At 37.0% G+C, this 27,755-nt stretch overlaps 1 protein-coding gene across 7 annotated transcripts in view; it reads left to right on the top strand.

Annotated features, from left to right (window-relative positions):
- Positions 1 to 27,755, top strand: part of LOC137283455 (calcium-activated potassium channel slowpoke-like) — a 139,685-nt gene that overhangs the window by 98,563 nt on the left and 13,367 nt on the right. The window contains exons 12-19 of one of the 7 annotated variants that reach the window (XM_067814956.1): positions 2,300 to 2,455; positions 9,727 to 9,839; positions 11,220 to 11,378; positions 12,031 to 12,107; positions 16,550 to 16,606; positions 19,840 to 19,872; positions 21,071 to 21,116; positions 26,727 to 26,768. In XM_067814956.1, coding sequence (XP_067671057.1) covers positions 2,300 to 2,455; positions 9,727 to 9,839; positions 11,220 to 11,378; positions 12,031 to 12,107; positions 16,550 to 16,606; positions 19,840 to 19,872; positions 21,071 to 21,116; positions 26,727 to 26,768 — 683 coding nt within the window. Of the gene's footprint in view, positions 1 to 2,299; positions 2,456 to 9,726; positions 9,840 to 11,219; positions 11,379 to 12,030; positions 12,108 to 13,358; positions 13,395 to 16,549; positions 16,607 to 19,839; positions 19,873 to 21,070; positions 21,117 to 23,118; positions 23,158 to 26,726; positions 26,769 to 27,755 lie in introns of all 7 variants that reach the window. The other 6 variants (XM_067814957.1, XM_067814958.1, XM_067814960.1 and 3 more) reach the window with 6 other exon arrangements.

Here is a 27,755-nt window from a genome sequence, read left to right as displayed (position 1 = left end):
GTGATTGCTGCCTGTGGATCTTACTATTGAATATATGAATGGTGATCTGATCCAGCATTCATCTTCCATGGCCAATGCTGCTAGACCACTCCTGTCGATTATCAATATTTTCAAACCAGAACAAATCAGTCAAAATGGAAGACTACAGGCATTTCATTCAAAACAGGCTTGTCGTAAAAGACTACTAACGGGTTCAGACTCGCCGACTTAGTTGGCACGTGTCATTTTATCCCAGTATTGTATATCGATGCTCGTGCTGTTGATCACTGGATTGTCTGGTCCAGACTTGATTATTTACAGACTGCTGCCATATAGCTAGAAGATTGCTTTAACACAAAGCAGCAAACCTACTATGTCCTCGTAATTATCCGATAGTGTAGATCTGTGTTCATGATGTTGATCACTGTATCGTTTGGTTCAGAGTCATTATTTAGAGACCACTGCCGTGTACCTGGAATATTGCTGAGTGCAGTAAACAACAAACAAACAAACATTCAAAATAGCTTTGTGTTTAAGAGTGCCCTTGCTGAACACAAGGGATATTAATAATATTATGCAAGTATGCAGCTTTTGATAATGCAGTGGTTGAACAAAGTGTCAGTATATCTGTATGTCAACGCGTGAAGTTTGAACCTAAGAGGGACAACAATATTTCCATGTACAAGCTCAATCCATCTTGTCACAGAATGGTGAAAATGTCACAAATGACTTTGAAGGACATAAGTGACTGTCAAGGTCGTTTATGACATATGCAGGAGACAAGGACCAGAAAGATGTGACTGTCATTGACAGTGCAGCCAAGGTCAAGTAACAGTGTGCCAGTCAAATCTCGAGACTATTGATCTGGACCACATTCCTTGGTGGGATGTTAGCCTCATGACTGTAGGTCAGTCCGTGTCAGAAATGAGAGTCATAATATGTTAGACTCAACTGGGTAAACGAGTAACTATACTTGTGCAACAGAGCTTTGAATATTATAAGAAGATCAGTTTATGTGAAAATTGTCTGAAAATATCACAAAAAAACAGTGTTGACACCAGATGTTCTCTAAGGTGTTTTACAGGTTTTTGATTTGAAGCTACCTTTATGAGAATAAGAAATTAGGTTGTAAGTTAAAGATGAGGGAAAACAAGCTTATGGTGTCTCTTCCAAACTGAAACCTAGGCATCAAGTGAGATATTTTGTCTGGGCATTTTGTCATTATGGTGAATAATATCCTGTCCGTGATGACAGCCACTAGAATTACTTAATCTGGGCCCAGATATTTGAAGCTCTCTTAGTGCGAAGATAGTCGTATGTTAATGTATGGCACTTACAACTATCTTAGCTGTAAGAGAGACCCTGGTGCAAAGAGTGAAAGTTTACTTGTAACTGTAATCTATGAAAAGTGACTGAAAATAAACATACTAGTTTAGTTATGGGCACATCACGTAAAACATGACACTATGCAGACTGTTTGTTCTTAGGACCATGATTGTTCTCACATCGACTAAAAATGATGACCGGTTTGCCACAATGGATGATCTCACTTATTATGTGTGATTGTGGCTCAGTGGTCACTTGCTTGCGTTGACTTGGTTGACACGTGTCCATTTTTCATCCAAAATTATGTTCCAAGGGAGATATCGCTTGTAAGAGACCATATGATATCTCCTAGGAGATATCGTTTTGATGGTAAATTTTTGTACAAAATGCTATGACATCATGAACTTGATGACGTCACAATGCTCTGACATTGCTGCACTGCAATTCTAATGGTGGTACAGTGTTGAGAGATGTACACTTTCACTTGAAAACTAATGAAGAATTAATTTTGATGACAAATAGAATCTCACCCTCATGTTTACTGATATCAATTACGCCAACACTCATTGATAAAGTCAAAAATAACCTCGTCAAGCGTCAGAGATTTGTAACTTTATCAAGTCATGTTGATATATTGATATATTAGACACTTGGGTGAGATTCTCTAAGTATCCCAACTGGGTAGATCGATGCTCATGCTGCTGATCTTTCAATTGTTCGGCCCACACTCAACTATTCACAGGCCGCTGCCATAGAGATGGAATATTGCTGTGTGCTGCATAAAACTGAACTCAGTCACTCACGGCTTACATGGACTTAATGGTAAAACAACCAGTCATTCCCCCATATTGCTTGCATGTCATTCACAATGGTTTAAGACGATGTCTTGTTTGTAAATATGTTTAGGTGAGCTTCAGTACCTATGTTGTTCAGTGAGACTAGATTGTCCACTGTAGTAAAGCCAGTGTTTTATCTATAATATTGTGGTCTCCAGGCATACCTGCTGAACATCCCGAGCTGGGACTGGAAACGAGGGGATGATGCTGTGTGTATTGCAGAACTCAAACTTGGATTCATCGCTCAGAGCTGTCTGGCACCTGGATTCTCAACCCTCATGGCCAACCTCTTTACCATGAGGTCCTATAAGCAGGTTAGTGTTTGTGGGTGGATGGGGATTTTGATGATGGATGGATGGTGGTGGTAGTGGTGATTGGGATCTTATGGTGGGCATTTATGATAATGGGCAGGTGTTACAATAATGAGTAGTGTGAACTGACCAGACCTTGTTTTATCTCCTTGAGCAGGTGACAGGGTAACAATAAGTACCATATTTGTTTCATGGTGATACGATGTCATGAATAATGCTGTGATGTCATGTTTCTTCAGTGACATTGTGTTCTACATGCAGCAACACTGGGTAACCAGTCTATGTTTGAAAGTAGAGTTGGGTATATTTTCCTCAACTTGACGACTTTGGCCATCATATCTGTGCCCATATCATTCTATGTTTACGACACTCATGCTTAAATATCAGTTTATCCCCTGCTTTTGCTTGGGAACTAACAACGTTTAAGGACACGTGTCATAACCATAGTATGACATGGACACTCATATAATTTCTGTTGTCTTTTGATTGGAGATTTGCGAGGCATTTGTGGAGAAATAAGTAGGGGCAATAAAATATAGATGTTGGGTTGGAATGACCAATAGTTTTCTTTCCCTGTATCTCAAACTAATTCATCATTCATATTGATGTGATTTTAACATATTTACTGAATTGTCATGTAGACAGAGAGAAGAGTTATCTCCCTTGAATTATGGCTCCATCACAGCAGTTGTTTAAGGAGGGCATGTATTGACGTGATTGATGTTTACATGGCTTGGGAAGAAAAGCATGGACCCATTACAATAGCTTGTTTGACAAGTAATTTGGAATCATGCCTAGCAAGGTGACAGACTTCCTGAACATCAAGTACAATTGGTGGGCATAGGTTTCAATCATTCTGGCAGTCAAGGCAACATGTTTTGATATAGCTGGAAAACTGTTTTTATCAACATGACACTTAGCTCACTCATGGATCAGTGTATACATGAAACAAGGTTGTGTGGTGCAGATGACACATGCTGGGACACTATATTCACAGGCCAGTTTCCAGTGAAAATTTTCTCTTGGGGAAAAATGTAAGCTTATGCGGAAAGAAACAAACAGCTTATCATAATACAATTATGTCCACATTTGTGAAATTTAGTACCTTTGGAACCTTGAATTAAAAGATATCAAAACGATTCATGTCAACATTGATCCAGAGGGCGCTGTACATTGTGAGTGTTGCAGCACCAGTATCACAGTATTGATAAATAAATGACTTTTAGACCAGGGCCACATTTCACAAATCACTAAGGTGATCTTGAGTCACAAAGGTAATCTTAGTGCAGTGTTAATGAATGGGAGTTAGTTAAGGTTGCTTTGTGAAAGGAGCCCCTGTACTGCTTATTGCTTTGAACAGGGTGGTGGTGATATCTTGTGGTTCAGGTATTCGCAGGTGATATTGACGCCCATGCTTCAATCTCCCTCATGAGTGCGTGTGTGAAGACCATATCTGATATCGCTGAAATATTGTTAAAGTGGCGTAAAACCCAACTCACTCACTATTGCTTGTTAACCTTGAACACCTTGCACCTCAATGCATAGGTTTGTCAGTACTTCACCAGTATGCACCTGCTTTAAACAATATTTGTGCTTGTAAGCACTCACTCTATACCAAAATGTTCTTCTTATCAATGTAGTTGACCAATTTGTGAGCACTTTAGTCATTTTACAGACATTTCATTTTCAAAACTTTAAAAGTCAAACAAGTATTTATGAAAACAATTTTTTGTTGAAACAATCACTTCAAATTAATGTCAGTAAGATAAAATGAAAAATGTCAGTACGAGCATCCAGTGCCCAACGTGTCAAAATATAAATGTCATTTTTTTTTTTCCATCATATACTATACCCATGAGGGTCTGCAAAATTAATGGAATTTATTTGATGCCCTCTAGGGGAAGAGATTTGGAAATGTAGGTATTTGATACATAAATTAAGTTAATTAAGATAAATTGATACAGGTTACGGTGACATATACTTGTGTCATTTCTCACAAACGTTCCCTCTTTTATGTAATCTTTTGGATATATTTTGCACAAGCAGTGTCTCTTAGTGATGGAGTGACTTTCTTGTATCACAAATATTTAATTAACATTGCACATTTTGATAAATGGGTAAAAATTGTATAGAAAGGAAAAAAAGAGGGCAAAGGTCATTTGTCATGTATAACAAATTTGGGGGCTGTTATTATCTGGATGTTTACTGTGTAAAAATTAGATGTAGTTAAACAAATTATCTTTATTTTATTCCTGGAATTATTCTGTCTCTGTTGGCATGTGTTTTTAATGTTAATGCAAGTTTATCATTTTTCAATCCATCAGTTTATATGTTTATTCAGTCCTTCTACTAATCCTTTGTCCAATTCTGCTTATTAATTTAATCCATTAATTTATTGTTCATTTTTTTAGTCTACCTGTTAATGTTCTGCATTGTCTTCATGCAGTTTGCAATTCCTCTTTATCCTGTGTTCATATTGTTTGCTCTATGATCAACCTGTGTGTTCACCCCATGATCAAATCTGCTTGTTTACCCCATGATCTTTCTGCCTGATTACCCTGTGAGCAGTCTGCCCATTTACCTTGTCATCAACCTGCCTGTTTATCCTTTCATCAACCCTGTTTACCCTTTGGTCAATCAGCCTTTTTATCCTGCACTCAACCCTTTTCATCCAATGACCAGCCCTGTTTCAACTTCAATCAATCTGCTTGTTCACTTTCTTATCAATTAACTTTCTTATCCCTGTTGACTTTTTTTATCAGTCCTGCCATTGTTTATGTAACTCATTCTGTCCCCTGTTTTAGATTTGCATGTTCTCTTATTTCAGATGTTTTTATCAGGATGTTTTTCTTGCTGCACGGTATGTTTGTTAGCGTAATGTGTTGCGCAGAGATTTGCTGACTGCAAGTTTTCTAACCCTAACACTACTAATACCTTATTGGTTTTGGCCCGTGTGACATGTGTTGCCACCTACAACAGATGTCGGTGCTTGGAAGTGGAGTCATGTACAAGAGTGTTAGTATCATTCAAACCGTACAGTGGTGTTACAAGACTATCACTTGAATCTCTCAAGAGCATCACTATGAGACATAATGTGTTGGTATTTCAGATCACTTCAATTCAAGGGTGTTACTTTGATATCACTCGAAGACTTACTGTGTCACTGTTTTAGATCACTTCACAATACATCAAGTGTCACTTTGATATCGATGTGACAATGGTGATACCACTTGAAGACTTACCGTGTCACTGTTTTAGATCACTTCACGATACATCAAGTGTCACTTTGATATCGATATGACAATTTTGTTCTTCTATATAAGTTTTAAATGAGCATTAGTTTGATACTTCAATACAAGCAGTGAGGTTTGGTCAAGTCAAAATTTTAAGTACACTAGAAACCTGATAAGTAACATTTCAAGGTACTTGTTTAACTATTTTATTTTACTCATCAAAACTTGTCAAAATCTGCAAATGACAACCATATGCATGTCATGTGATGGTAATGGCGGCCTGCTTCAAGTGATTCATCATGTAAGTTGGATAAACTCACTGACATTGCTAATTGGTCTACTCGCAGATACTTACAAACTACACAAAAAACATGAACAACTTAGCAGGGATGCCCCTCATGTCTGGTCATGTGCTTATTTAGTTATCCAGTCTCCCTGTGAAGTAAGTTATTTCCAGGGACTGTGAAAGGGCATTTAGTTCAGGGGTATTTTTTACTTAAGAGAGTTTAGTTAACCAGACTCTAACAGTGACAGTAAATGTATTTACAAGAACACATAAGAATTGCTAGGCACGAATATTCCCAGCAACCTATGCTTGTTGCAGGATATGAAAAAATGCATGTGGGGTCAGATTTCATGACAGATAATATAGATTACTGTGGTTGCATTGATGCTTATGAACACATAAGGTCACTGGATTGTCTGGTCTGGACTTGCTTATTTACAGACCATCGTCATCGAGGTACAATTTTGCTGAGTGTGGTGCTACACAGCAAGAAATATAACTTTCAACTTAGTTAATATGACTTCATTGCATGCAGTGGCAGAATCAAAATGAATTCAACTCTAATATTGCCTCACTGGGGTGGGCCATGCTGCCATGAATGTCACTTATGAATTAATGTGTGTGATGTGCATGTATGGAAGAATGGTTTGACAGCATTGCTAGTTTCTGTTATTTAACATAGGGCATCTGGATTTGGCGAATGTTAGTTGTACGAACAGACATGTATTGCGAGGGTAAGATGGTCTAAAGTTTTGAATGTGCTGACTATTCCATTGCTGGAACAGGCCGCTATTGTGGTGGTGGGGGTTGTGAGTCTCAGTGTCATCATGCTCATGCTTTCAGTCACAGGTTTGTCTGGTCCAGATTTCATTAATGGTGACCATCATGCTGACCAGAGACTTGATCGCAGACATCACAACATAGGTTTCTAAATCAAAGGATAAGTTTTAGTCATTATAATAAGAGAACAATAGAATATTAGATTTAATTGTTACCATTATGACCTGCAGGGTAACCTCATGGTTAAAACGACCCGTGAAGGCCCCGGGATAGAATAGGCCTTCACCAACCCATGCTTGTCGTAAGAGCCAACTAACGGGATTGGGTGGTCAGGCTCGCTGACTTGGTTGACACATGTCATCAGTTCCCAATTGCTCAGATCGATGTTCATGTTGTTGGTCACTGGATTGTCTGGTCCAGACTGGATTATTTACAGACCACCGCCATATAGCTTGAATATTGCTGAGTGTGGCGTAAAACTAAACTCACTCACTCACTCACTCACTCACTCATGGTTAAAACATTCTCTCATCATAATTCAGCTCCCCACTTTGGTACAATGTGTGAAGCCAATTTCTGGTTTCTCCTACTGTGATATAGCTGGAATACAGATTAAACCACACTGACTTTCACAACTGATGCTTCATTTATAATTTTGACAATGTCTTTGTAACTTTAACTGTTGAAGGGACCTCACATTGCTGGAGGTTGGGACTGATTAACATTGAATGTATTGGGTGTCTTTCAGGATGCAAGGTGGTGGGATGGAACAGGTCATTAGGCTCAAGGTTTGATTCCCACAATGGTGCAGGAGTAAACCCATCTCCTGGTGTCACAGATGTATCATGGCTTCATTATTATCCTTACAGTGAAACATTTAAACCGAGTACATAAAAATCATATGTTGCACATGTGTAATAAACCCTAAAACAAACTTCATTGGTCAGTTATCCGCCCATGACCTCCATGACCCCACTGGAATATGGAACTACATTTTTCATTCATAACTTTCATAACAACAAAGCGAGCACATGTCACTGGCAACAAACGGCTAACTAATCACAATGCCCGCAAACATTTGATACAGAATTTGAAAGACAATAACATAGCTTCAACACAAATCATGCAAATGTCTGGACATAAAAATGTACAGAGTGTGAACAATTATTCATGCCTTTCTGATGCACAACACTGGGGAAGTGGGAAATCAGCCTGCCATGTTTCCATGCTCGCGTTGCGCTTCTTCAATCGTTCCGTCATCGGCAGTTTGTCCGAAATAAATCTAACATCCCAATGCATGTCATACAACACAAACACAAGCAAACACGTGCAAGAGTAGCTAGTCAATTTATCATGCTCTTTACTTATAATAGCATTACACTGGGAGTTTACGTCCATAGTGCCGTATCACTGTATTCTTTATGTGACCTTGACTTTTCTGTCAAGTGACAACAGCTGATTTCATTTTACGTGGACTTAGTTGTTTAGAAATAAAAAGTTAGATACAAATGGATAATAAACAAATTAACACACTCGCTCGTGTATTAATCCTTATATATCACACTGGTGCAAGATCAAACTCATTCACTCACTCATCCTCAAGATATAGATTAGGTGTTGGGTGAAAAACAGTGTACATAACAGTGTTGATGTAATATTATTCATGAAATCCATTTCTCAGCATTTATGAAATTTGTCGAACTGAACTTTCAATAATATTTTTAACTTTTCATCTCATGTTTCATTTTTTATTTGACTTGCAACATAAGATACCAGAGGTAAACAAAAGTCACTTAATGACTCAAACAATGAATATTCCCATTTTCTATATGTAGAACTAGATTTTCACTAATTTGACCAATTTTGTAGACTTCATAAGTTCATCAATGTTATTTCATTTTCTTTTTGAAGCCTTAACAGTTTAAGATTCCATCTTTCAGTACTTCATTTGGCTTGTTAGTTAACTAGACTACACAAATATCATGAAGCATTAGAAAAGTAATAAAGTAGTAGGCTAGTTAGATAACCAGAGGCATAGGTATGTTTAATCATTCAACTAGTTAGTTAACCACTTTACGTGAAATGTCATGAAGCATTAGATTAGTAATAAAACAGTAGGTTAGAAATCAGTGGACATACCATGAAGAATCACCCAGTGGTGTCTTAAACCAGACAGAATTGCTAGATTGAAAATCTTAAGTCCTTGGACAGTTTCATTAAAAAAACCACAATTTATTTGTTACTCTCGGGGGGAAAATTTATGTCTTTAGGGTGTGCATCAGTATTCAGCAGAAAGTTATGTTTCTTTTCAGCAGCTGTTTTACATGTTAGTGTTCCCCCTATGGTTCAGAAAGGGCAGGGTAAATTCATGGAAAAGGGCACTTCATAACCTCAAAGGGCTTGTTGGTTAGGATTCTTATACAAAATATATAAGAAGTCAAATTGTCTTATAATTTCAATTGTAAAGTTCATTTTTACTCTTCTCAGTTTGTATTTTAAGATTAGAATTTGAAGAAAAAATTTCAAATCTGGAAAATACACACTCGTCATAGTAAACGACTGCGATTGAGGCGAAAAAGGTCAGAGCGCAAAATAAAAAGGGCAGGGTGCAAAAATCAAAGAGCAGGGCACTGCACCCTCCTAAATATGCCTAGGGGGAACACTACATGTGTCTGTGTCAGCAGAGACCGTATGGGGTGTCAGACAAGGAACTGTTTTACTTCCATAGTTATGTTCACTGATTGTGCATTGAAACTTCATTATCATCATCATCACTGAAAATGTGTAATCCCATACGTAGCATGTTTTAATCGTCAGTACCATACAGTGAGTGATTTACCTGAACCTCATTTGAATTACATTGTATTTTAAGTTAAGATTTGTTTGTGATTGTTGTGACGTCTTCATCACATCTCCCATACATCTGAGTTGAACACTATGATTGAGTTGGAGACATTGAATCCTTGTTGCTGCAGGGTGTTGATCGAGCTCAGTGGCAGGCAGACTATATGCGGGGAACAGCCATGGAGATGTACACAGAATATCTCTCCAGCGCCTTCAACGGCATGACCTTCCCTGAAGCAGCAGAGTATGTATCACTTTCTGTCATATGATTTACTGTAAATCTTTGAATTAATTATTTAAGATTCCAAATTAATGCTTTTGTGGGCCTCTAGCCAAACATTTTACTTGGTATCAATGCTAGCCAGGTGTTCATGAAATGTGTGCACTAGTGCCAACAAAGTTATTGTTTCATTAGCCTGTGCTGTGCCCTCTCCGTCCTTTTACGTACATCTGGCTGTCTCTTTCTCCTCCCTCGTAACAGTGAACTGTGTCAATATATTGATGATATTTTGCTTTTAAGTTTTAGGGCAAAAAGTCTTCAAAAACCTCATTGACTTGGTACAATGTTTTGATTATGATCAGTGTTGTATTGAGAATGTGATGTTTATTAGTTATCGAGTTAGATTGCAATTCATCAGTCCGCTTTTGAGCCAGGTGGACTGTACAGTATATGAAACCCATTCCTGGTGTGCCCCGCAAGGATATTGTTGGAATACAGTCAAACCCTGTTTATCCGGACGTTTGGTTTCACTCGAAAATCGTCCGGATAGCGAGGCGTCCGGTTAGCTGGATCAAACATGAAAAACATGTTCATGGTGCATATTGAACATTTACAAATGCCTGTCTACAGAAATGTGATGGGACATTATATACAGTGCAATATGTTTTCGTAACTGATGAAATGTTCTCACACATGCCACAACTGAAGAGACATGTCTCCTTATTGTTTTGATGGGTAAGTAACACATTCACATCAAAACACCTGCCGACAGATTAACAGGCATCCTTAATGTTTTGATGGGTAATTACTCAGTTCACATCAAACGCCTCCCGAGAGATTAACAGTGAATACACATACTCATGTGGTAAAGAGTACTGACTTTTGCACTGATACTTCCGTCCGGATAAGTGGATCATTTTCAAATGGAAATATACGAGAATGGGTTGAAAATTTGTCCGAAAGCGCGGGGTCTGGCTAAGCGAGTTCAATTACTGAAGTTTCGTTTCACCTAAAATTCGTCCGGAAGGCGGGGTTTCTGCATATGTGGGGTCCAGGTAAATGGGGTTCGACTGTATTGCTAAATGCAGCATAACCTAAACTCACTCACTCACTCACCCAGTTCTTTGCCTTGCATATGAAACAGGGCATCCCACTGATGACATCCATACCTTGTCAGCTTTCTGAAGGGGTTAACCTCTTTGGTCTTGTTGACAAGGCGTCTAACTTTGGAGCAGAAAGTTCCGGCATGGGACTCTGAAAGTTTGTGGTCACGACTGAAACATTGAAGCATGAGGTGCAAATTCACTGCTGATCCATCATATTTTTTTTTCAAAATAAGCCCACATTTAGTTACATTTAATTTTGAAGATTCTGTTTTAATTTCTTTGTTTATCTTGTCTTTAGGTTGTGTTTTGTGAAGCTAAAGCTCCTTCTATTGGCAATAGAAGTCCGACAGGAGGACACACGAGAGAGCACTCTTGCTATTAATCCTGGACCTAAGGTGAAAATAGAGAATGCTACCCAGGGGTTCTTCATAGCCGAATCTGCAGAGGAGGTCAAAAGGTGGGTCAGTTGAGAGCAAAGCAAGGTGATGTATTAATACAAGATGATACATGAGTGTGAAAGTAAAAGCAACAAAAACCTTTCCACATTCATAATCTGTGCTAATTGTAGAGGATATTGTACAATTCCAACTTTATAATGAGTGTTAGGTAAATATCGTTAAAAATTTGAAAAATCTAAGTTTTGGATATTGTTTTCCAGTGGTATGAAAAAACATTCAGAAATTTGATTATTCTCAGTCATGGCAATTCTCTGCTGATCCATACATTTCTGCCATTTTTATTTTTTCAAATTATGCCACATTTAGTTACGTTTCTTTTTGAAATATTAAATTTAACCAAATTGAAGTATAGACTTATTTCAAAACCAAATATTGTGTCTTAATCAGGCAAAAAGAAAATCTATTTTTAAGGCAAATTAAATTCATACCCTGTATGAAGGCCAGATATTTTAATATACGACAAAATGTTATGGATGTCAACTTCTTCACAACATTTCTGGGCTATTCCTTTGTCGTACATTAGAATCCCAACTTCTAAATGCCTCTCAAGAACCTCGCCAGATATTTTATTGGATGTACTCATCAAATTCTCACCTTCACAAAATTAACATGAGTCATAACATCTATTTTTGATGTGTGTATTTGTTTCAGAGCATTTTATTATTGTAAAACCTGCCACAGTGATGTAAACGATGTCCGTGCTATTAAGAAGTGTCGCTGTCGGCCATGTAAGTAGAAAGGGGTTTTACTTGCGACATTTATCGTTAAGTAGGATTGACATATACAAAGTGTCTGTCTGAGACAATTGCAAAGTAAATCATTCAAATCTGTGTTTTGGGTGCACGTTAGTAAGATAACTAAGTTAAAATATATTAAGAAACAAAAGGTTGGTTCCTAGAAAGATAATGACACCTGAAGAAACATTCTGAAGAATGTGTTAGAATCAGGACTTGTTTCAGGGAACATTACCTGTGTAATTTAAGGAACCTTCAAAGATATTCTAATCACAAAATACTCAAGTGGTCTGCTTTAATTGACACATTCCACAAATTTTACTTCTGTGATTTGTGAAAAAAAGAGTTTTAAGGTAATCTTTTGAATAGAAATTGCATTATGTTAACTGTGGCAAAATATGTAATATTGCCTTTTTATCAAAACATTTTTTTGCGGGAAGTAGCAAATATATGTAATTCCATTTTATGTTCCAGTGGTAAGAGTGTTGATATTACATCATTATATTACATGTTACAGCAAGTGACTTCTTTATATTACAAAGGGCAAGAGAGAAGACAAAATTTTGACTAATTTAATTTAATATATAGCAAGAATATGTCAATGTCACCTCATTTTCAGTATGTTACAAAACCATACATATCTAGGATTCCCTTTCCAAAGGATTTTTTATTAATTTCAGCTCAATGTTAGAAATAACAGGAGATTATTAATAATTACCATCTTTACATTAAAAGTAACAAGGGATTGTCAATATTTCCAGTCTTTTCATTAGAAGTGGCAAGATGGTATCAATATTTCCCTTCTTTATATTAAACGTAGCAAGAATTTGACAAAATTTCCCAGCTTTACATTAATAGTGGCAAGATATTGTCAATATATCACATCTTTTACTTTGAAAGTGATAAGAAATTCTCAGTAATTCCCAGCTACGTGTCAACAGTGGTGAGTGATTCTCCATTTTTCCCATCTATGTGTTGAAAGTGGCAAGAGATTGTTAGTATATATTTTTTCTTCACATTGGATGCAAAAGATTCTCTTTTTGCAAAAGGTTCTCAGTATTTCTGACCTTCATGTTAAAAGAGGCAAGAGATTGTCGATTTATATTGTCTTTACTTTAAAGCTGTCAAGGGACTATCAGTTTTTCCCTACTTTATTCTAAAAGTGTCGAGAGATTGTCAATATTTCCCATCATTATTTCAAAAGTGGTGAGACTTTGTCAATATTTCCCATCTTTATTTTAAAAGTGGCAATGTTCAAGAAGGGAGCAGCAGCTGTCCTAGGTAGTACCTCACGGCGTCTTCTCGCACCTGTGTGTCTGCGTGGTTCCCTCGTTGCTGCTCGTGTGCTCGCTCAATGCTCGCTCCGCTGTTCAACTGCTCACTCTAAGCAGCTGACTAGCTCACTATGTGTTGCCAGTATATGTTCTGTCCTGTGATCAGTCACTATTCTCTCATCACTGTTACCAGACGGTCGTCACATGAGTGGAGACGTCAGCTTGCTAAAATCAGATCTCGTTTGATCATCACAATTAACACATCCGTCCATTTTGTGAGACTGTGATACATAGAGCTCCATGCAGGAAGTGCTTGGTGTATGCAGAAAATGCTTTCTGTAAGCAGTCAGTGCTTGTCTAGGTAGTAAGTGCTTATTGTAAATCAGAAGTGCTTAGTGTAACCAACAAGCTACCTTGACATAACATGCCAGTGACTGTGTACACGTGTTGTGATAGCCCTAGTCGCGAGAGTTGATTAAGTCGAACAAGCATTGAAGAAGAACTCAGCATGACCTTGATCTTAGCATGCGTTTCTGTCAGTGTCAGGAAAGGTCACTGGTGTTGTCGTCGCTGATTGAATGGTTGTTGTCAGTTTTCTTAATTGTTGTTGGTAGAATAACATCAACTGGTATGACTGTAACGTTAAAAGAACCAGTGCTCAAGAAAGATCAGATTCAATACACCTGCAAGTGAGATGTATGAAATCAAAATGCAAGTGAGATATAAAAATGTCGAAATAGGATAATTTACATTTCATGATGGGTTTGGAGATTTGACCTTGAGACTAGTCATGTAATATTCTGTTTTAAGGTGTGTTAAGCTTGTTCACCCTTGGAAATATGTTTTTATGCGTGCAGCCATGCAAGAGTTAGGTAATATGAGTGTTTATACTATAAATGTCTTGTGTAGGACTTGGCATGCTTAGTTTGTTGTAGAGATATATAACCACATTATGCTTTAGTTCGGAGTCAGCATAGCTAGTATTAGTGCAAAAAAAGGCTTACACATTTAGTTCAGACATAGATGCTGTTTAGCATTATGAATATTATTATGTTGTCTTGAAGGAAATATCAGGTGTTTTGTACAAAATGATAATTGGTTGATAGTGGAATTCAGAAGTGAGAGAAGTTTTGTGTATGTGTGCTCAAGGATGAAGCCAGGTATATCGTCATTGGAGATTTCAGCTTATGTTATGAAAAGGAAGAAACATTCCGCAAAGGTTGGAAGGATGGATGGTTATGGGGACAAACAACTTGTCAGGGAAACTCACAGCAAAAAATCTACAGCCGTTTTGGGTACAGGAACACTAGACATCTGTCAAATCTTAACATTTCAGAAGCTGGTCGCTAACCATTATAGTCACACTAAACATTGTATATCTGTTAAGCAGCTGCAGCTTCACTGAGAAAGGAACATTGAGCATCCATAAAATGGTAGCAATTGAAGCTTAGGGGTACAGCAGTCATTGGAACAAATTACACAGAGTAAAAAGATAACATTGTACAGTGTTTAGCATCAGTGTGCCTTGGATAACAAAATCAACATTAACAGTAGTACCAGTTAAATTTGCTGGCAATTACTAGAATAGCCTTGAGAATGTATGTCACATCATGCAGGATATCCCAAGATAGCAAAATGACAATGATGGATTTATGAATCTCTTCAGTCTAGCAATGGTTTTGTCCTTTTTCTTGACCAATGTTGCTGAATTCACCTTTCTGTGGCTGTAAAATAGACATCATAACAAACAGCTGTCAGTCCTTGTGTGGTTCCTCATTAATCATGTTAGTTTCAGGATACACTTACTAATATTGTTGCTTAAAAACGTTAGTGATCAGTTTTGGCAGGAATCTTAATTAGAAATTTTGTCAGGTTTCTGAACGAGAAAGATTGTCACAGATGGCTGAACAGTTGATGAATGGTGAAAGCCCTGCCAGATTCTTACCAGGTATTTCGTGATAATGTGTATTGACCATTGAGATTTTTCTGGGTTACATCATTGTAAACCTGAAAAATCTCTAAGTTTATAAAATCTCATCTAAAATGCCAGTGATGCATCTGATGATATGTATTGTTAAATCTTACATAAGGTAAAAATGTTATGAAGTTATACATTCTTCAATGACGTACTTTAATGCTAGACCTTACATTCACTTGGAAAATAGAATTGGTTAGATGATACTAAATAGTCCATATTTTAGGCTTTCAGATGCGTTTGTAGGAACATACCCATGACGTTTGCCTCTTGTCCGAAGCCGGAGTCTAGTACCCTTCTGTTTGATCTATCTAGCCCTGTTAATATTGGTTAATGTAATTATTTTTAGAATCAAATCTTCCATAAATAGTGTCAAAAGACAAGTTTATGCAGGTTACTTAAAAGGTCATGCAGATGCTAACTCAAGGACGACTTGTTTTTTCTTAAACTGCTGAACTGAACTGTGACTAGCCTCACATCATCTGCTGACTAGCCTGAATTCAAATAAGCTGACTAGCCTAAGTTTAAGTTACGCTGGACTGCCTAAATTTATGTGAGCTGTTGACTAGACTAAATTTAAGTTAGCTCTTGACTAGCTTAGTTTTAAGTGAGGCCTGAACTAGACTAAATTTGAGTGAGCTATCGACGAGACTCAATTTAAATTGGCTCTGGACTAGCCTAAATTTAAATGTGCTGTTGACTAGGCTAAATTTATAGGGGCCCTGGACTAGCCTAAATTTAAGTGAGCTGTTGTCTAGCCTGAATTTTAGATAACTCTGGACTAGGCTATATTTAGGCGAGCTTTTGACTGAACTGAATTTAAGTTAGCTCTGGACTAGCCTAAATTTATACATGCTGTTAACTTGGCTAAGTTTATTTTAGCTCTGGACAAGCCTAAATGTATGTGAGGTCAGGACTAGCCTATATTTTAGTAATGGATTCATTAGGCTGAATTTCAGTGAGCTGTTGAGTAGACTGATAATCCTCTGTTGACAAGCCCGAGGTTAGGTTAGCTCTGGACAAGCCTAAATTTGAGTAGCTGTTGACTAGCCTGAGTTCATGTGAGCTGGAGACTAGCCTTATCTCAAGTGATCTGTGAACTAGCCTTAGTTCAAGTGAGCTGTGGACTCTCAGAATGGTGATGACTCCTGGTGTGACCCTATACCAGCTCCATGTGTGTATTTCAGTTGACGAGTCGCCAACAGTGTCCGTGGACTATGATACCAGTGAATGGGATCTGTTGTGTATGATTTGCTTCATTTACTTGAGTTCGTGGTGGATGTTGCTAACATTTCAGGGAAACGGCCTTCTGTCCTTGATACATGGATCAATAATAGTTTGATCACTGTCCTGAGGTTGTGGTGCAAAATGCATGTTAGTCTAAACAGGTCTCTACTAACACCCTGTCAGTAACTATCTTCACTCTGTGTTATTGACAACTTCTGAACAATCTGATCATGCGTATGTGTTCATATGCTCTTTTCCTCAAGACAACTTATTCCTTGTTCGCTATTTTGTGCCATTATGCAAAATATATTTTTTAGTTATTACCTTTTTGAAGACAGATTGTCTTAATTTACAAATAAATATTTCGATTAGTTTTAATGAAGATAGTCAGCATTTTTATTCTTTGTGCTTCGTGTTACTCAAACTGATTTCTTGCTCTTGCCTGATTGTGCTCATATCTGGATAGAAGTGAATGAAGTTATTCGTCTTTGTTGAAGATGATAAGATTGTATGAGCATTGCTCAATGCATGAGTGCATGTATATATGCATGCCACTGCACAGTGCAGTGTAACCCTTCAAGAATGCCCCAAGGAATAGAGACCTTCACCATATTTCAGCTATTTTGCAACATAGTTTCAATGTTAAATGCTAAACATTTCCTCGCCGTATATTTTTTCATTAGTTATTTACTATTTTCAACCCCAACCCAACAAGCACCCTGAGTATTACTTCAGTGTAATAGGTATAATCATAAACAACTTGACTCCTGTTCAGGGGCCCGTTTCACAAAACTCTCGTAAGCCTAAGATCTCGTAACTTTTCTCGTAGCATCCATAGCTCCTGTCTTACAGTATAGGAGGAACAATGGCTACGAGAAAACTTACGAGATCTTAGGCTACGAGCATTTTGTGAAAGGGGCCCCAGGACATCTGCTCATCTGTATTTAAAGTATTAAAGCTTTAAAAGCTGTGTCTCAAATCTTAGTGTCACCACACTGTATGAAAATCAGCAGACATCTGAAGGACTTGTGTTCAATTCCCCACCCGGGTAAAATGTATGAGGCCCATTTCTGGTGCCCCCTCTGTGATATTGCTAGTAAGTCAAAACTTAGTCAGTCATTCCCTGACGTAAGTCAAAACATAGTCAGTCATTCCCTCAAGTAAGTCAAAACCTACTCAGTCATTCCCTGAAAGTTGTGTTACACTGGCCCAGGGTGCTTCTTGTGCTAGATATGGTGATATATCTATTTTTTTACTAATTGATAAAAGAAGTGTATCCCAAGTAATCATTGAGTTTAGGTTAAACAAAGATATAAACAATCATTTGATTGTGAATTAAAGGTAAGGCAATGATTATGTTTTTTGTGGAGAAATCAACGACTAGCAGGGGCATAGTCGCAGCTGTTTGTTTTCGACTGTACATATCTCCTTCCATCACTGCACATTCTGCATGCTTGTAAATATATACAAATATATAGTGCACTTTCTTACATTTATCAACTTTTATAGATGTGAATTCCGATTTTCTAAGATCCTAATTTGTCAACATCCCCTGCTGGGTTGAATGATCCAGTATTGGTTGTACGGCATTAAAATCTTTGTTCACAAATATGCAAACATATGTTGCCATGATTCTTATGAATGTTTCTATTTTTTTATTTATTGTTTTAAGTGATCGTCTGTGTTTATACTTCATTTGTGTGTTATACAAGTCTCTATTGTATTTTTTTATTTCAGATTATTATTATTTGTAAAAATTGTTTTAGACTTATTAACACAATATGTAACGTATTATTAGGGGTTATGTGTGGTGAAAATGGAGGTTGGTGTTTGTAAAGGATAATTCAGATTTGACTTTAATGTTGCACTTAAATCACACTTGGGAGAAGTGTTAATGAAGTGTGGATGGTACAGTGTTCGCTGACACAATTCATGGGGCAGTGTGGTAGCCAAGTAGTTAAGGTGAATACTTGTCCCACCATAGACCCAGGTTTGATTCCCCATATGGGCACTCTTTGTGAAGCCCATCTCTGGTATCCCATGCTGTAGTACTGCTGAAATATTGCTAAAAAGCATGGCACCATACTCACAACAATTTTGTGTGCAGCGTGGTGTTCCGTGTGCATTACGAAAACTTTTGATGGTGGGTTTGAATCAGAGATGGCCTTAATGTTTGTCTGTTTGTCTGCGGATACACTTCACCATAGTGGTAAACGTGTCAGGCCAGTCTTCCTTACAGCTTTTTCTTCCACATTAAAGCAACATGCAGGTTCCTTTCCCCATGTACATACAATGTGTGAAGCCCATTTCTGGTGTCCATAGATTCCATATTTTGGAATGTTAAAACCTGCATAAAACCCAACTCGCTCACTCACCCAGGAAAGCTGTGTAAATGCTGTTACATAGCCGGAACAGTGCTGAATGTGGCATAAAACAACATTCACTCACCCGATGCTTGCTCTGCATGACCATGTAAGCATGTAGACAATGCTATAATATAGCTCCCCTTACAGAATATTTGTTCTGTCAGTCTCTGCCCTGGCCTTAAGATTTTTACGTTGGTTTCAAGAATTAGAATAAGATATTATAAATGACTTTAGAATTTCCTCAATTTGGGGTTGGCTGTTTTGCAAATGGACACTGTTGTTTGTAACCAATGGTAAATTATACATGTACAGTAAAAGTAATTATTTCAACCCCAAAACATATAGTTATCATGATAGTGTGACCTACGAGCTTGAACTGTCTTTCATTCATGAGTAGCAATGCTAATTAGTAAGTTAATTTCATTTTTCCAGCCTACATCAAATATTCATTCATATTTTTTGTAAATCAATTAAGAATTTAAAGGCCCTTGCACGTTATTAAAGAGAACATAATGCGTGGTGAACTGTTGTCATCTTTGTAAGTGAAATATCTTAGCATGCAACTGAGAGTTCTTTCTTGGATCAAGTGTTTCTTAAACTTTTCGCAAAATGAGTCATAATTGTAAGAATTATAATTTTCAGAAACTGAGCACAAGATTTGCAACATGACCAGTGCTATCAGCAAACATTCTTGATCCATGTAAAGGAATATTTATTCAAAATATCCTCATGCTCATGGTAAAGCATGGGGTTATTGAATGTAAACACTTCCTGTTTGTTGTGTGTGGACAGTTTAGCTGTCATGGTTGAACTAACTTTACCATTTGTTCCCTGTATTGAGCAGAAATGTTCATCTACTAATGGTTTGTTCTGTTTTTATGCAGCCTTACAACGAACTGAACCCACTAATCCAGATGGTAATGTTTCACATATTTTGTGATAATGTGCAAGATCTGTCAACATGTCAACTTCATCATCAGCCTTTCAGGATTAGGATGTTAACGGATTTGTACTTGATGCTGTGAATTCCCACCATTTGATACCTTAAGCCTGGGTCGAATTCGTTTTGGACAAAATATAACTTATTGCAAACTGTTAGGGAAATAGTACTTTTCTCTCAACTTAAAGAAACTTGATGATGGTGCATGTATAATGCATTGTTTGTTTATAGTTTGTTTTTTATATCATATTTCAAAGCACTGACTAAAACAGTTCCGTCTGATACATTATACAGTGCTGAAAGAGACACTTATATCTACATAAATGCCAGCTAAATTCCCCTCAAAAAAGGTTTATAATATCAGTGTTTTCTTTCACTTTCTGCCAATAATCAAATCTTCTAGTGTTGACTGTTGACAATTCTTCACTCAGTTCAATGTAACATGACTATGACATTGTATTTTCTTTCCTGACATGTAACCATAACAGCCTTTAGCAGCTGTACCTATTCCCCCAACAACTTCATATATCACCACCACCTGTTAACAGCTGCATATATACCCTCCTGAATATATTTCCCCATCACCAGCTGTCTATACTTCCCCCATTACATTCTGTATACTTTTCCATCAACAGCTGTATAATTTTTTTATTATTATATTTCCCTCCTTACAAGCTATATACATTCCCATCACCAGCTGTATATATTTCCTCCATTACAAGCAGTACACTATTCCATCACCAACTGTATATATTTCCCTGCATAGATGTTCCCCATCACCAGCTGTATATATTTCCCCCATTAACAGCTGTTCATGCTCTCCCATTAATAGCTCTATATTAACAGCCACCAAGGCAACTGAGAATTAGGTTGTCCAGCTTCGCACTTGTCTAGCTGCATTTATTTTACCGGAACATTGCAGAGTGCAATAAAACTGCAAACAAACAACCACTAATTCCTGAAAATTACACCAGAATGTAGTTGTTTAGGGGTTCATATTCAGCTTTGTTGTGACCAGTGTTTATCTGTTATGTAAATAGGTACAGGTACGTGTGTGATTCAGGTGAGACTTACATATCTCTGTGATACACCTGGTGAAGTATGAAGGTAGAAAAGATGGCAAATTTGTGAAAACTGACACCAGATTGTATTTATCAATGTCCTTCATTACTCAGTTCCAGCGGGAAGGGAGAAGAAAACACCGGAAAAGACTCCCCAAGTGTGAGTACTTTAGAATGTTTCAAAACTATTGTCCTGAAAACTAGCTCCAGTAGTTATCATTGTCTCATTTCCTGACAAGGCTTTCTTTAAGAAAGATGAAATCAAACTTTTCATGGATGACCTTTTTGCATTTAATCTTAAGATTGTCATTATTTTTTCACTTATCATTTCATGTCTTAAATTTTAGACAAAGAATTATGAGCTTCCTTGCAGTAAGGTATATGCATTAGAGATGTAGACTTACACATTGACCATAGGATGTAGGATTCCACAACAGAGCCCTGTTCCACAAACTGATCTTAGCACTAAGATGGTTGTAACTCCCATATTCCATCATGAACTTGCAGCAATCATAGCACTACGGTTGCTTTGAGGAGCAGGGCCCTGGTTATTTGAAGGCACATATTAGTGTACCACCATGACTAACTAGTTTTAATGGTTAAGATGTCTTTAAAAAGGAGACACTGACATGTTATTTTAAGGCACATTTTAGCATACCACCATGACTAACTTGTGCTAAATGGCTAAGATCTCTTTGAGGAGTAGAGCCATTGACCATAGTTTGAAGGCACATAGTACCAAACCAACATGACTAACCGTGATACTGACATGTTTGATGACAAGCCACACCAACAGCTTTGATTTAATTATTGATGCACTTGCTGATTGACCTTTATTAAATTTGAAGGCACATATTCGCTGAGATATGCTACATAAGTAGGTTAATGTCCTAAATTTACAGCAGTACTGTCAAATATTACTCTTTCTTTTGAGACAACTCTTTTTTGTCTTGCTTTTTTTCAAAGCCATTTGTCCGTCAGCTTGTACCTTTTTGCATTCTTACACATTCTTTGTATCATTCCTTCAAGGTAGAAACTATGAGTTTTAATTTGACATCAGTTTGAGAAAATGTAGTCTTTTATTTTATTTATTTTACCATCAAAGTTAGAGTTGGGTAAATAGTGGATTAGTTTTCCAAGACAAGATGTACTCTGCAGAGTTGCCTCCCTTAGGTGTGATAAATAGAGGATACTAAACTCACATCCGTGTAATACCAATTTTCTTAACTGAATTAATGAATTGGCTAAAGCTTGTTTGATACCAAGTCATTCACAAGTTTGATAAAAATGGTATTTCGTGGAAGCTAGTTAAGTATTCTGTTTATTACTCTAGATGCATAAATTGATGGAAACTGCCTACAGTGTGATGATTCTCATGTCAATTTTCAGGAAGAAAATTAAGGTCTAATATAATATGGACAGAGGTATTAGCACTGTGGCATCGGAACTAAATTATCATGGCATCATATGTCTAGCGGTATTACCCCAGTGTAATATTCCATGGGCAAGGAATAAAATCCATAATCTTGGATTCAAATGCCAATTTGTCCTGAGTATATTTTTATGTTTATCAGCACTGTATCAGTGATGAGAGTTTATCAAAGGATGAATGACTGAGACATCAGTTAGGCCATTACTTCCAAATTAATCTGACAAGCTGTGATGTAGGAATATTGCAGACCAAAACTACTTAACTGACCTCATTGAAACAGTTTTGGTACATATATAGCTCAACTATTGGTAGGAATATTCAGTGTTATCCCATGCTGTAGGCACCATGGGTAGTCCAGTTGTCCAAGCTGCTCATGTCATGCAGAGTTGTGTCCCTTGGGGATGTCATATATGCCGATATCCTGAAGCAACAGTTCTGGAAGAAATAATCAAATAGAACATTTTCTCTACTTGTTTTAAGGGCAGCTGCGTAGCCTAGTTGTGAAAGCATTCACTAGCCCTACTAAAAACTGTTTGATTCCGCATATGGGTACAATGTCTAAAACCCATTTCTCCTGCCATGATATTGCAGGAATATTGCTAAAAGCTGTCATACTCACTCATTCATGCAAAATGTTATAAGAATGTTTAATTACCAGGTGAGTATTGTTGGTTTCATGGATGCATCTCCTACAGATAGCTTCCCACTTCATTAGTGAGTTTCTTTCTAGGAATGAGAAACACCATAAAAGGGAACACCGAAATAAACAGTAAGCTGACCCCACCCTCCTTATCTCCTTGTGTGCCGTGCCTTGACCCCAGGGATGAGTTAACTCTGTCTTTCAACATGCTGACTTTGGTTGTGCTAAGCTCTGTCATGTGAACCCTAGATGAGTCGAGATTTGGAGTCGTTGCTGTTGTAGAGTAGGTGAATGGGGCAGATTTAAGCATGGCGTTACTGAGCCTGCAACCTTTTTAGAGTGAACTCCTTCTTAGTCTAAGCATGATTAACAAATTTAGATAAGTTGTTAGGAAGATGTTAAAATTACTATTGACTTCATATGTGGTTTTTACCCGTGAAGGTCTGGGGTATTATAGGCCTTCAGCAATCCATGTTTGCCATAACGGCGACTATGCTTGTCTTAAGAGGCGACTAACGGGATCGGGTGGTCAGGTTCACTGACTTTGTTGACTAGCTCAATCAGGTCATTGCTTCCTAGGTTTGCAGATCTATGCTCCTGTTGTTGATCACTGGATTGTCTGGTCCTGACTCAATTATTTACAGACCACTTCCATATAGCTCGAATATTGCTGAGTGCGGGGTAAAACTAAACTCACTCACTCATTTAAGTTTTGGGGAAGATAGTATTTCAGACTTACCATCTCTAGAGAACAATAATACAGTTCGTGTTATGGATAGCACTGACGATATTTAGCGAATATATTATGAAGATTTCTACAGTAAGTGCAGTGTTTCAAAAGAATTTACCAGATTTCAAAATGGAGTATTGGTAATGACGTAATGCATTCACAGTACAACAGATTGTTAAATGATTTGACGACAAAAACCCCCATTCAATTCCCTGTCTATCAATATGTTGTGTTCCTGTTCCAATATTGGTTGCTCAACTATTGTATATTGTACATAAACCTGTCATGTCTGCCTGGTAGATGCATTTCTACAAATGTATTTGATTGTATCAGAAAGTTATTCTAAAGAACATAATATGGTAATTTCAAATTTGAGAAATATCCTATATTACCAGATAATATGAAATCTTATTAACAATATTTCGTGTACAAAAGAATAAAATTCTGTTGTTCACTATTAATGTTTCTTAAGCATGAAAATCTGTTTCAAGATGCAAAAAGTTAATATGAACCATACCCCTTATCTGTCACCCCCATACTCGAAGTGATGACTTTCATCCCCAAATCTGTAAATTTCTCATCCAGATGTTCAAGTTTCCCTCCCTAATCATGGACCCTACCTTAACTGTACCCTTCCTCTAAATGTGGATCACTTTACCTTGTTGTTCTTATCCTTCCCAATCTTTTGATCTCTTAGAGGCTTTTAAGATGCTTACCCTTCGATTTACTTGTAATTCATATCTCTAATAACCAATTTTCAAAACAACTGGTATGTACAATGCGATATTTTAAATTTACTTACGTATTAGTATATTTGTAAGCTATGCATTATGTTGATGATACATTGTGTTAATTATTGTTTAGATGTTTTAGTGATAGAAATGAAGTAATTCAAGTTGTAATTGTATAAGTTGTAATTGCCTACTATGTATGTATTTAATATGTAGAGAGTCCTTTAAAAAAAAATGAATTCAACTATTTTGTAAAAGTGATGCTTCTCTTTTAAAACTTGGTTTACAGATACACTACACTAACTAAGAAACAATATTCTTACTGCCCTGTCACTTTTTATAAATAAGATATAAAGTGTATTCACCATTAGGTTAAGGGAGGTAACTCCTGACCATTCTCAAAAAAACGACCCCCTTCATTCCTTTGTTTATTTTTCTTTGATGAATAAATTTGTTTTTATATTTTCTGGAAATATTTTATTCTATTTTTTATTCTTTTGGCCCGAGTCTGTAAACCAAATGATAAGAGAGGGCAAAGATGTCATTGCAGTACTACTGAGTAGCTGACACAGCACGTCATTGCAGAAATGTTTCCCGCAAGGCGGATCTGTACTTGGAGGTGCACCATAAACATGGCGACCCACCCAATATGGTCGATAAGAACCACCCCTCTTCTCATAGACAGCGTAGCAATTCCCAAAAAAGCCTCAAAGGACAGAAACACAGTAAAAGCAACAGGCGAGATTCAGGAGAAAAAGAAAAGCAGTTGACATACCTGCAGCTGTCTGCAAATAGGCGCTGTATTATGTAATTCTGGTATTTTCAGCATTTACAGTGTTGACGGCATGTTCCCAACAACTAGTAATATGTTTCCCTCATGACAGCGTCTTGTGCATCAAACTTTTGATCATTTGAGTGTGCAAGTTTCCCGATCTTAAATTTGACAGTTCCAACAAATAATATGTTTGGGGTTCTTGAGAGTTTGAATGAATATTTTGTCTTCATCAATGCATTGCTAGATTCCCCACCATCTTCCTTCATTGCTATATTCCTCTGTAACTGACATTAACTGAAGACACAAATATCCAGAAACAATTCTAATTTATGTCTTTTTTAAACACTATATGATAGAGAAATCTGATTATGAAGTTGTTAGACATGTAAACAACCTGTACGCAGTTGCTTAAAAAAAAATTCTGGAATTTCGCCTCCACTGCAAACAAGAGGAGAATAATTGTTGTAGAAGTGACGTCTGCTTGGACACTTGCAGCATTGTGCAATGCAAGTTCCTGCATCACAAGGGGAGATGGGGTAGCCCAGTTGTTAAAGCAATTCCTGGTAAGCTGAAGACATTGGTTCGAATCTCCACATGGGTACAATGTGTGATGCCATTTCTGCTGTCCCCAGTGATGATATTCCTGGAATAAAATGCTAAAAGAGGCATAAAACTAACTCACTCAGTCAGTCCAGCTATACAATCTGTCATATACACGGATGTCATATTCAAATCAAAATTTTCAACAAGATGTTGCTTTGAGGTACAATTACTGCAACGCTATATCATAAACTGCAATGGCATATAGTAGCACTGATTATAGTATCACATAGAGATATTACAGATATACCACAGACAACAAAATTTAATTAATATACACCAGCATGTTGACTGAAATTCATTAGTTTTCATATCAGAGGTAGCATCTCATGAAGAATTTCATCTGACATGTTGAAAAAGCACCTCTTGTTACACAATTTCTTTGAGTATTATAGTAAATGGTAGGATGATCTCACTACACTGATAGTATGTCCAGGGACATTATACCATAGGCCATGTAGTGTAATGTATACGCTGGTAAATGTCTAGTCAGACCCAATTCCTTGTTTTCTTTTATGGATCTGTTCAGATTTGTTTAAAATTGTTCATCAAGATTGTCAGGATTGATTTCAACCTTACTTCCTGAATCAGCCTTATTCATTAGATAAAATTGTGTAAAAAATTATTTTGATTGAAATATTTTTTTTTCAATCAACCAATTAATCACTGATAACATTTTCATACCTTGATTTTCGACCATAAAATTAGGATAGAATGACTGTGGCACTACACAGATATATGTTGACTAGATTCACATGCTTTAACTAGAGGTTTCACAGGGTGCTTCTGACTGTCTTTCACGTGTTGACTTTAGTAGTTCATGTTCACTGACTGTCTCACTAACGTGATCTGCCTGGTTCAGTCCCAATATAGCAAACATCTGGTCCTTGCCGAAGAAAGAAGAGTAAGAACATAAAATACATGTGCACTGTTTCCTCTTGCATTGTAAACTTCTTCTAACTGACCTCATGTTACCTCCATGTTGACCTCCCTTTTGCACTGCAATGTCCTGTGCACCAACATGCATCCTTGTCTTGCATCATGCTCGTTCACTTTGACATCGTCAACGTGAGCATGTGTTATCTCGTTTTATCAACACATCCTTCTTACCCTTAAGTAGCACTGCACATACTTGTAACCAAATGTAAGTAAGTAATCATGTAGGTGCATGTTATGTTGTCCATCATTATACTGTAGTAGAGTTATATGTCAGAAAAATTCAAAATGACTCGTACCAAAGCAATCCCAAGTAGGAAAATGTTTTCATGGCAAACATCTCCGTACTTAAAAAATATTAAATAGCCTGAAAAAATAATAATTAGATTTTCAGTAAAAGTCACTGTGAAGCAACCAATATAAATTTATATATTATGTTAAGGCCAGACCAATTCTATTTCTTGTTTTACGGATTTTTGTCCTCTGAAAACCTAAAGGCAGGTGGGAAAAAAATATTTAAAAAAAATTTCCTATCAAAGTAATATTCCTTCTAAATGCTCATAGTATTTTTCATTTTGGGGTTAAAAACAACCTAAAATTATTTTCTTGTGAGTTTACATTTTTAGCCAATATTTTTTGAGTGGGCAAAATTAATTTATATATTTTTTCTTGTTCTTGAAAAAAATACGGCAGGTGGATCCGTAGAACAAGGAATAAAATTGGTCTGGCCTAAATCTAGTCTGTTCAATTTAAGGTGTTCAAGACATCTCCATAGGTTAATGTGAAAGGATGTGATATACATGAATGTGTATTGAAGAGCGTCATGCTGTAATTTGTCAAGCTAAAGACTCTTCATCTGTAGGTTATGAAGTGGTATTGAAGTGCATTAGGATTAAATTCATAACATTTATTATGTAAGGTTATTGTGTATACCATATCAATATTTATAACACCA

Source organism: Haliotis asinina, chromosome 5 (genome assembly GCF_037392515.1).
Source record: "Haliotis asinina isolate JCU_RB_2024 chromosome 5, JCU_Hal_asi_v2, whole genome shotgun sequence".
Taxonomy (NCBI): domain Eukaryota; kingdom Metazoa; phylum Mollusca; class Gastropoda; order Lepetellida; family Haliotidae; genus Haliotis; species Haliotis asinina.
The sequence above is the reverse complement of the archived record's forward strand: the minus strand, read 5'-3'. Positions and strand labels throughout refer to the sequence as shown.